At 37.0% G+C, this 11148-nt stretch overlaps 1 protein-coding gene across 6 annotated transcripts; it reads right to left on the bottom strand.

The window, feature by feature from the left end:
- Positions 1–1175: 1175 nt before the first annotated feature.
- Positions 1176–10928, bottom strand: cep68 (centrosomal protein 68). Of its 6 annotated transcripts, none has more exons than XM_081350379.1 (7): positions 10797–10928; positions 8112–8494; positions 5677–7098; positions 5475–5597; positions 4497–4593; positions 2894–3022; positions 1176–2357 (listed from the first exon to the last, which is right to left on the bottom strand). In XM_081350379.1, the coding sequence occupies exons 2-7, from the start codon at positions 8445–8447 to the stop codon at positions 2344–2346; spliced, it is 2121 nt and encodes a 706-aa protein (XP_081206505.1). In that variant the 5' UTR covers positions 8448–8494; positions 10797–10928; the 3' UTR covers positions 1176–2343. The 6 variants fall into 6 exon arrangements, with proteins under 6 accessions (XP_081206505.1, XP_081206503.1, XP_081206506.1 ...); XM_081350377.1 differs by having other exon boundaries at positions 1180–2573; positions 10797–10926; XM_081350380.1 differs by having other exon boundaries at positions 1186–2354.
- Between the last annotated feature and the right edge of the window lie 220 nt (positions 10929–11148).

Raw genomic sequence — 11148 nt, 5'->3', positions numbered from 1 at the left:
CGTTAACACTAACAACACTGGTTTATGGATCCACCTTATGAAATGACTGATTTACTGTTTAGGATTAAGAAAAATGCACTTTTTAATACAGTATCCTCTGGTTTCACAGACTAAAATGCATGTTTCAGCTGTTTTAACTGAACGCAACTCGCACTGACATACCGTATCTTAAAATATGTCAGTGCCATTGTTTTTTCTCAAGATGCACACCAGGCATTTTCTACTAATTGAACTGAGGACTAATCCTGGTTTAACCCTCAGACGGTCCTCGGGTCATTTCTGACCGAAACATTTTCTGTTTTGAATTTCTAAAAATCACAGCTTCATCGGAATGTTATGAAACTTGGTGACTTTTATGGCATTAGGTATGTGAATACAAAAAAAAAATTGGTCATGATCCGAGCATGCTAAGTCGTTGTAAAAAAATAGTCACACTTGTGGTCTTCGGTCAATAATGACCCCCATAGGAAATGAATGGGAAATTGACAAAAAAAAAAAAAATGTACATAAAGTGTTATAATTGAATGAATTGCATTATTTGTTACAAATTCTGTAAAAAAAAAAAAAAAAAAGTAAATGTGTCCATAAACAGCTTGGGAATTCACACGCCTCTCCATAGAGAACTGTACATGCCATCTAGTGGTTACACCATGGTTCTACGCTTTCTCTCCATACTCTCACCAGATGGTGCTAATCTGCTTAAAACATTTTTTTTTTGAAGGCCTAGACTCTATTAAACTAAAATACTGCATTAAAAAAAATTACATATATATAATTTTTTTTTTATGGCAAAAATTGACCATAAATATTGCATAAATATTAATAAATTCAATAAAATTCTCTCAAAATACAAAATTAAAAAGAAAAAATATTATAGAACAAAAATAAATTGCATTGGTTTTACTGGGATGGAGGAAGTTTCATTTTTAGGTGTTCGGTCACTTCTGACTGGGAAGGCCCAGGATGTGACTCCGAAACGAAGACCGTCTGAGGGTTAATTTAAGCCCTGTCTGTGAAACCAGGCCTATAAAATCTGTGTGCATGAATGGTAATACTTCAGTATATTATGTACATGTAAGTAATTGAGTACTTTTGCATTTAATCAAGTATCCTCATCGAAACCTACAGAGAAATATATATTTATCCTAACTAAAAAAACAAGACAAAAACAAGAAAACTATCAAAAAGGACACTGTTTATTGTTAAAAAGTTTTTTATACATAAATGCAAAAGTTACACATCAGTCTGTGATCTCTACAGCTGAAGTTCTCCAAAACTTTCTGCCTCAAGGTTTTGTTTAGTTTTCCGTCACATTCTTTCAGCTAAATCCATTCCACATGCATTATGCACCATAATTTTTTTTTTTGCATTTTGTTCCTTTGACATCTCCAAATGTTAACATACTGACAATGCTTTCACCCTAAAGGTATAGTTCATACATAAATGAAAATTGCATCATCTGCTCACCCTCATGTCTTTTAATGCTTTCTTTTTTTCTGTGGAACACAAAAGAAGATATTTGAACAATGTTGGTAACTACACAACATTGGACCCCTTTGAATTATATCGTGTAGAGAAAATCACGCGTTTACATTCAACAAAAGAAAGTCATACAGTTTTAGAATGACATGAGGGTGAGTAATTGATGACCATTTTCATTTTTGGGTGAACAGTAAAGTATGAATGCTCATCCAACAGATTATTCATATATTGATCATTATACCATTACTGACACTAATAATCAGTCAAAAAATACAATACATTTTCGAGGCACAAGTTACTCAGAAGGGAAACTAAAGCTGCAGAGATGCTAATGAAGGCTGGGCTGTCCTCCATTAAAACTTAAGGTAATAATAATCTGAGATCAAAATCATGATTGGCACATATGTGCACCTCTTCCACAGAACTGAACAGTATTACTAAATTAGGCCATCTCGGGACATTTTCTGACATGAATATGTTAAAATACAGTAGTCAACATTTGAAATGGATCAAAAAAATTCATCAAACGTCCTAAGACAAGAATGGGTATTGTTCAAAATTCATGTATAACTTTGATGAAAGGTTTTGATCCACTTCAAATGTTGACTACTGTATATATAGACAGACAATCATTAGCTGGTATGTAAAAAAAAACAAAGTGAAAAGTTCAACGTATATTGTGACATAACTCAAGCATGTGACAGCACATAACACCAGTTCTGGATACAGTAAGCGTGTAACAAAGATAATGGCGACATGAGTCAAGTTTTAAGTGTTTTCATGTGAAAACACCAAAAAAATACATCTCAGTGAAAACAGTGTGCGGACCAGATATTTTCCTTCCCAGATTCCTAATAATTCTCAGGAAATTGCTTCTGGGGAGAAAGAGTGAAAAAAGTTATGCGGCACTTTTAATAATCAAAAGAGGGTAAATTCATGGGGGAAAATGTGAATAATGAACTGTATATTGTAGGAATTGCAATAGAGTGCTGCAGGGAGGAAATATTTTTGTAGACCAAAACCCAGAAATCAGATTTTTAGCACTTCAGCTTCCATCGTCCTGAAGTCAATGGGTTTTTTTATTTCAATGCCTGAAATAAAGTCTGTGGTTAATACAAGCTTTGTAATTACGACATAACGTGAACGCAGCATTATCGCAATAGCTTTTTACTTCTGCCATTGTTTTTAGGCATCAAAATTCCTAAAAAATTTAATTTAATTTGTGAAGATTATCATGATGAATAAAACAGAATCACAAAACAACAGGTCACAAAGCTTATTTTCTGCAATAATCTTCTATGTTGGCCAACAAAAAAAATGTCATCACTGCAGCATATTCAGTCATCCATTTGTAGTAATATAACCATGTGATGACACTAGACTAGAGGGCACTATAATAGTAGATCATTACCTGATGCTTCCTCAGATCTGGGGTCAGTGAGGCAGTCCATGGCTGACAGTATAGAGGAGAAAATATACTCTGAATGAGTTTCCAGTGTGTGAGACTGCCTCTCTATTAGCACCAGTGTGTCTTTCAGAACTGTAGGATCAGAAAAAAATATATATGAGCAGCAGTATGAGAACATGTAAATACTAGTGATGCGTTGACGAAAGTAATGTGAATGCAGAAATGGAGAATGCTAGGTAACAGCACTGCTCTCTAATTCATGCATGCATGACCGCATTCTCCAAGCAGAGCGTTTCCTGTTTCTGTCCTATGTGACTGTGAGTATTGGGTTACACTGCACAACATGTCCAAAACTGAGAAGCTGTAGACACTTGTGGAAGTGTACCGAATGATCAAGAAACAAAGATTCTTCTAATTTAAAATACTAGTGCAAAATGGCCGTGCAAAATCAGTTTTTGTGTGTGTTTTTAGTAATTGTTGGTTTGGTGTGTTTGAGTGCTCATTGTTACAATTACACAGCAAAAGTTCAGTGACATTTTTATTTGTGCATGGTAGAAAGCACACAGTGAACTCCGAGAAAACACTATGCTTGAGCAAACAGTTTGTGAATAGGCAACTACAAATGATGCCCGTGAAAGAGACTGTGAACGCATTGAATAGGATATGTTTAGTTGGTGAATAGCATAGGCTACTATTACAGCGATAACGTTAAGCGCACCAGAATTAAATTTAATATTCAGATGTAAACAGCATAGCTGACTTACAGATTCAGTTAACATCCACAAATGAATAAGTGCGTCGATTCAGGGAGCAGTGCAAAGTGCCCGTGCAAAATCAGTTTGTGTGTGTTTTTACTAATTGTTAGTTTGGTGTATTTGAGTGCTCATTGTTACAATTACAAAGCAAAAGTTCAGTGACATTTTTATTTGTGCATGGTAGAAAGCAAATACTGATACTGACATAATGACATACAATAAATGTGGAAAATTGAACTACACGATTCAGAGAGCAGGCTACACAGTAAACTCCAAGAAAACGCTACTTAAGCTCCGCTGCTTTCTTCAACCCTCTCTGTCTCTGGTCCTGTGCTGTGCTCACTCACGCCAATGTGAGCTTTTTACCGATATATATTTACCGATATATTTTGCATTTCTAATCCAAACAACGTCAAACTTGGCACTGCACTTACTCATGCCCGTAGCAAGACACCTGTCAAGTTTGAAATCCATAGGACTAACGGTTCGAGAGATATGCGAATAACACACACACACACACACACACACACACACACACAGACAGAAAGACGTTCCCGTAATGTATAGATAGATATACAGAAGTAAACAGCGTAGGTGACTTATAGATTCAGTTAACATCCACAAATGAATAAGCGCGATTTATATATAGATAGATAATTTCACTTCACAGCTATGGAGCCACAACTGAGGGTTCAGTGACAAAATGCAGCTTTTCCCTTCCATTAAAAGGAGTCGTGCTAATTCAGTATTCAGTACAGCAGCTGAATTGTAGAGAGATGTTTTTGCTGTTATGTAAAAAACAATTATATTATCTTATTGTATTATAGTTTGATAGAGCTAATTAGACTCACACGGAGAGGCTGAATTCATGCAATGCAAAAGCATCTCTCCAGTCTGAAGAACATCTGTTGTGAGGGGCTTATGAGCCTGAACTTCTTCCTGAAAACTCTGAAAAATATCATGTGATGCAGTTATGTATTTTTTTAATGTACTTCTTTTGGAATAAAATTATTATTTCTTATTGTTATTAGATGCATATACACTACCATTCAAAAGTTTGAGGTCGGTAAGCTTTTTCTGCCCGGTTTCACAGACAAGGCTTAAGCTAGTCCCAGACTAAAATGCATGTTTAAGCTGTTTTAACTGAAAGCAACTTGCACTGACATATCTTAAAATATGTCAGTGCCATTGTTTTGCCTCATGATGCACACCAGTAATGTTTTTTTTTCAAAGGCATGTTTAAAGAGAAATTTAAATGTCCTAATTGAACTAAGACCTAATCCTGGCTAAATCTAAGCCCTGTCTGTGAAACCAGGCCATTGTTTATTTGAAATAAGTTTTTTATGCTCACCATGGCTGCATTTATTTGATCCAAAAAACTGTAATAACAGTAATATTCTGAAATATTATTACAATTTGAAACAATTGTTTTCTATTTTTAATATCTTTTAAAATCTAATTATTCCTGTGATGGTAAAAGCTGAATTTTCAGCATCATTACTCCAGTCTTCAGTGTCACATGATCTTTCAGAAATTATTCTAATGTGCTGATTTGCTGCTCAAGACACATTTCTTATCATTATCAGAGTTGAAAACAGTTCTGATTCTTATTCGTATTTTTTTGTAATATACTTGTAATTTTTTTTCTTTGATTAATAGAAAGTTTAAAAGAACAGCTTAGTCTTTTGTAAAATCATAAATCTCTTTATTTTCACTTTTGATCAATTTAATGTATCTTTGGGGAAAAAAACATATTACTTTCTTTCAATCAAAAAAAAAAAAAAATCTTATTGACCCTAAACTTTTGAATGGTATTGTAGTTTACAAACCTTGTAGTCAGCCAAGGAGGCTTTGACGCTCTCCAATTCAACCATGGGAGGAGATAGAAAATCTACTTTCTCTACCACCTTGTGCAGCCACTGAATCAGCTTTTCTAGGTTTGAGCAAAATAACTGTTGAGAAAGGATGTAACAGTTCTCATAAATTCATGGCAATCTCAGAATTTTGCAATCACGAGAAAAGTCTACTCACCTGTATGTGCTGCATTAGTGACTCCTGGGTCTCATATTCATCCTGGTCTGTTTGTATTGTCCTCTGAAGCTCTGACATTGACAATCCGCTCAGCTGATTCATAATAGCTTCCACCTCCCTCAGGTTCCTTCTATTCACGTCTTGACTAATCATCTGGATTCTGGCAGCAGGCTCTTTTGCTTTCTCTAAATGATCCTCAGGTGTAAGAGGAACTTCAGAAACAGATCCCCTCCTCGCCTCAATGTCTTCATTGCCCCTTTCTTCCATCAACGGTTCATGCTTTCCTACTTGAACTCTTGGTGATCTGATGGAGGTAATCTCGCTCTCCAGGGATTCCCAGCTGGTGATGACCGGTTGGCTTATCTGGTCACTAATGTCCCTCAGTTGCTGTGAAAGCACCTGAAGTTCCTGTAGATGTTCTGGTAGGCGAAGGAACTCTTCGTCTAACTCGTCTTGCGAATTAGGACGGGGAAGGACGAGTGTTGAACTAATGAAATTGGGGACAGATCTGAAAGTTGAGAAGATGCCAAATTTACGGTAATGACCCCCTGGCTTCCCGTCGCAATCAAGACTCTCAATTGACAAGCCAGTTTGGTCTAGTGAGGAGTACAGGCTACTGGACATGATACCATCTGAGGACTTTGAGCGTGACTGGTTTAGAGCTGGAAACTCAGTTGACCTTCGACCTGTTCCTGGACTGGAGCATCTCTGCTGAGTCCCTGTATGGGATAGGTCCAAACAGGACAGGGTGGAAGAGCTGAAAAAGCGGTCCAACTCAATGCCTGAGTCTTGCAACAACGGATCATTTTGTGAGAGAAGATCTCCATCTGGTGAACCCCATGTGCCTGTGATGTTGGGTCTCAGAGGGTATGTGTAGTCCAGGAGTGCCTGGTATTCCTTTTCAGGATCCCAGCTGGGGGAATTGCGGTTTGGGGAGGGTGGCATGGAGTTGGGGATGGCACAGGCCCAGTAGTTGGCCTGATGAGGCGACATATGTTTGAACCCACGTTGATGGTTCTTACTATAAAACTCAGAAGATCCTGTGTTAAGAAAAGAATCTCTTCCTGTGTCCGTCATCTCACCTGTTCTTGTTTTTACCTTTCTCGTGAAACGAGACGTATGATTGGACAAGTGAGAGGTGCTTCTAGGAGTGGACATCCACTTAGGCACTGGGGGTTCTGTAAGGCTCAAGGAAGCTGAAGGGGGACTGGACAGACTGCGTTTGGCAGCTGAAGTGGTAAAAATAGTATCCTCATCACATGACCCTAGTCTGAGGTCCGATACATTCATGGAAGTATCCAGGTCTTCTCTGGATAATGCGGGGGAGGATTTATAATATGGAGAAGCTTGTGTGATCCTTCTGAATGACTCTTTGGCCAGACTTTTGTCCTTTTCTTTAGAGGAATCTGCTTTGTAACTGATCTGAGGAGGGAAAAAAAGGAAATGTTAATAGGAAATCCTGGGATGTAGACTAAAACATAACCAGAAAGTCATTGGCTCCTTTTATTAAACAAACATTACCATTCAAACGTTTGGGGCCAGTAAGATTTTTTCATGTTTTTAAAAGAAGTCTCTTGTGCTCACCGAGGCTAAGTTTATTTGATTAATAATACAGTAAACAGTAATACTGTGAAATATTATTACAATTTTAAATAACTTTTTTATATATTAATATTTCACAGAAAAGCGGAATTTTCAGCATCATTACTCCAGTCTTCAGAGTCACATGATCCTACAGAAATCATTCTAATATGATGATTTGCTGCTCATTAAACATTTATTATTATCAATGTTGAAACAGTTTTGATCAATTTAATGCAAAAAAACAGTAGTGTGTATATTGTTTTAACAAGTTTCCAAGTTCCCAAACATTACAATTGGGTCTTACAATGCTAAACCATGACCAATAATATACGTTTTGTAAATATCTTTTTAAAATACCATTTAGAACATCAAACACAATTGCGAATATGTATCTTTAATTAGAAGTAACAATTTCTGGTTCATTTCGATTCAGACATAACCAAAAATAACGACTTGTGGTTCAGTGATGGAGTCAGTTGTGGCTCAGTAATAGCTTTGAACATTCACTGACTAAATTAATATGATTCAAACCACTAACTCACAAACAAGTTTGAAACAGATTCACAAATCTCACTGATAAAAAAAAAATTGTGCTGTGTTTGTTGCTGTCTGCAGGAAACACTGGTTCGCACTCTTAACATTTGGACACACAAAGCTTTCCAAACTAATTGAAACATATTGTTGTTTTATTTTCAAAAATTTTAGTTGCAGTCTGGAGCCCTATATAAGACTAGCATTTCAAAGTTCAGAAAGAAATAAATCAATATAATGCTCTTTTATTGTTTCAGTTAGTAAAATAGTGGTAGTAAATAGTTCCTGGTTCAACATGAACTGCGTCATTAGATTCTTACCATCTCTGAGTCTTCAAGTGTGGATGAGTTCTTCAGGATGGGAATCTGGCATTGTGTGGAGATCAGTGGTTTTCTCATGGTATAGAGGCTTCTGTCTGTCATATACCTGGAAACAGGTGCCATTGTGACTGTCTTTTTGCAGCCACTCCTCTCTGTGTCTGAGTCTTTGGTCCCCAGGACATTTGCAGACCTTGTCCTCTCAATTGCCCTTTGACTGAGGGGTTTAGAGTGACCGCTGCGAATAAACTCTGGGGTCCTGGTCTTCCACCTCCCATAGCTCTTGTTCTCCATCTGCGAAGAGGTGTCTAATAAAGCCTTGTCAACTCCGAGAGCCATAGCACCACTTCCAGATTTTGTAGTTCCTCATTTGTCGAGAGCGACAGCTAAAAGGTCAAAATCACACTGTGTTTTAAACACTGCAAAACAAAGGCTTGAATGATCACAGAAGGAAGCTCTGTGATGTGTGGTCTAACATGATGCAGGGCTCATTTACTGTCATCGGTCATTATCTACATGTTCAGGCTTGCCTGAAATTCAAGAATGCTCTGTCATGAATGCTCAATTTTGTTGTTAAAGTGCCCCTATTAGCCTATGCTGTTTTAAAGTTTCCTAATGTTGTTTTGGAGTCTCCTACAACAGGTTTACATGCATTAAAGGTCAAAAACCTGTTTCATTTTCTCATAATATACATTTGCACATCACCACATTTTCAATGATTCTCAAAAGACTTGTCAGATGAATCAATCTCTCTAAATCCCGCTATTCCACAAACTACTCTGCTCTGATTGGCCAAGACACCTCAGTCTGTTGTAATTGGTCTACCGCGTGCAGCACGCATGTTGAAAACAAAAATGCCCATTGCCATAACAACGTCAGCTCTGCGTGTCCTGAGGCTTCCTACACCATAAACTAAACACAGTAACGTACAATGACGTCGATTTTACCATATCAATCAGAGCGCGAGTCCGATGATAAAATACTGGAAGAACTCGGCCTATTCATTCAACTCGAACCTCTATCGCAAGGACAACTTGAGCAGGACGTTTCTTAGTGATACACTACTCAGTTTGAGGCACATTATGAGATGTTGCACCTGTAATTCCTCACCATCAGCATTAATAAGTTCTTGTCCATCAATAAACTGATTATTTTACTTGTAGGCCTACTTATTTATTTACCGAGTATTTTTCTAATTTATTGCGGTGAACATATGGAAACTGTATCAATAACAGTGCATACATTAGCCGAGCTCTAACGTGAATGACTGATATAACATAAACGTTGGTAAAACAAATCTTGCTCCATGCTTAATAATTTGGCGGGGGTCGAAATTCGGCAAAACACCTGTTTGAGGTTCAAGTTTTCCCTGGTGTCTGCGCGCAATAAAAGGGGGCGGGCAATATGCTAATGTTTCGTCTTGACATCACAACGAAACAGCTTATGACTCGTTTGAAAAACAATTCATTTCATTGACTCAGAGTCGACTCTTGCTTTTGAAAGACAATAACTTTATATACGGTGCACTTTCAGATTTAAAACTTTGCAGGATGTTTTCATTCACTTAGAGCTATGTTACACACTACATGAAAGGTCATTTTCAAAAATCCATAATAGGGGCACTTTAAAAGAAAAAAATAAATGATTAATTAATTAAATAATTTAGTAATAAAATAATAATAACACTCTACACTGACAAAATATAGTTGTATTAATATGTGTCAGATGGACTCTGATAAATGCAACAGTGCAGACAAAGCAGTTTCTTGTATTTCTCTGTGGAATAATAATAGGCAGGCACTGTTTTTTGATTGGCTGATGCTTCTGGTTTCCATGGTGACCAACAGAAAACGGCATGTCATAAGATGTGATCACGTGGATAAATTTAAATCGTAGTAGCCTGCTTGCACTGCAGACAAAAAAAGACAATCAAGTGTCTTCACCACAGAACCCTCATGGACTTTTACTTTTAATATAATACTTGTTGGTACACGGCTAGTCGGTTCGCATAATTGTTACTGACATCAATATGTTTTTGTGGACATAAAAAGCCAGCAAGATCCTGTGGGCTACAATGGCACTAGATAAAATAAAGCAGTGCGAAATCCTATAGAAAGTCATATGGGCTTGATTGGCAGTTACCATGGCAACCTAGTCATCAAACAAATGCCTAGTAGAGACTGCACCACACACACACACACACACACACACATATATACATACATACACACACACACACACACACACACACACATATATATATATATATATATATATATATATATATATGGACGGCACAGTGTCTGTCTTATACAATCCCTCTAAGAAACCGAAAAAAAAAAAAACTTTTAAATCGATTCAAATATAAAACACACAATTTATAATTCACAATATAAAATCTAACGTTACTTGTTTTGAAAGCCACAATCTGCAACCAGTACCTATTTGAATAGAATAACTGAACTGAAAACTGTGGCACGCATCGATAACGGAATGATAAAATGTATTTGGGTATCAGTCACAAACAAATAGCAGCAAGAAACAAAGTGATTCATGTTATGCCATTTTGTATCAGCCAGAAATTTGTATCTATCATACAGCGGCTTCACAGCTATGTCGACATCACTTTCACTTGGCTTTCATGTCTAAAACACCCATCGTAACTGATCTTAAACTGTGTTTACGTACCGTTTTTGGCTATGGAAAGTCCATCGACAGCTCGATGAACTACGTGCATGTGGCTAGAGATATAATACAGTAAATAAAACACCGCTGTAGAGGAATCCAAGCGTTTAAGGAAACGGTTCATAACACAGAGGCGGGTCAAGTAGCGTAGACTGTTGCTTCTCCAGCCAATAGCGACATAAAACGAGGAGAACTGCACGAGCCAAAATTCAGTTACTCATTAATGCGCATGTGCAAGACAATGTGACGTAAAATACTAGTTATTGTGGAGAGACCACTGTCTGAGACAATGTAATGTTTATTAAAGTTTTTTTTTTTTTTTTGTCATTATTCTGGTATGAATTGTTGTCCAGAC

Source organism: Scardinius erythrophthalmus (genome assembly GCF_964197995.2).
Source record: "Scardinius erythrophthalmus genome assembly, chromosome: 21".
Lineage (NCBI taxonomy): Eukaryota > Metazoa > Chordata > Actinopteri > Cypriniformes > Leuciscidae > Scardinius > Scardinius erythrophthalmus.
This window is presented reverse-complemented; position numbering and strand designations above follow the sequence as displayed.

Excerpts from the sequence above, each read along its gene's own strand:
- cep68 (XM_081350377.1), bottom strand. The coding sequence starts at position 8,447 with ATGGCTCTCGGAGTTGACAAGGCTTTATTAGACACCTCTTCGCAGATG. Across the intron at positions 7,099-8,111 it reads CACTTGAAGACTCAGAGATG|ATCAGTTACAAAGCAGATTC; the intron begins GTAAGAATCTAA and ends TTCCCTCCTCAG. Across the intron at positions 4,594-5,474 it reads CCTCCTTGGCTGACTACAAG|AGTTTTCAGGAAGAAGTTCA; the intron begins GTTTGTAAACTA and ends GATATTTTTCAG.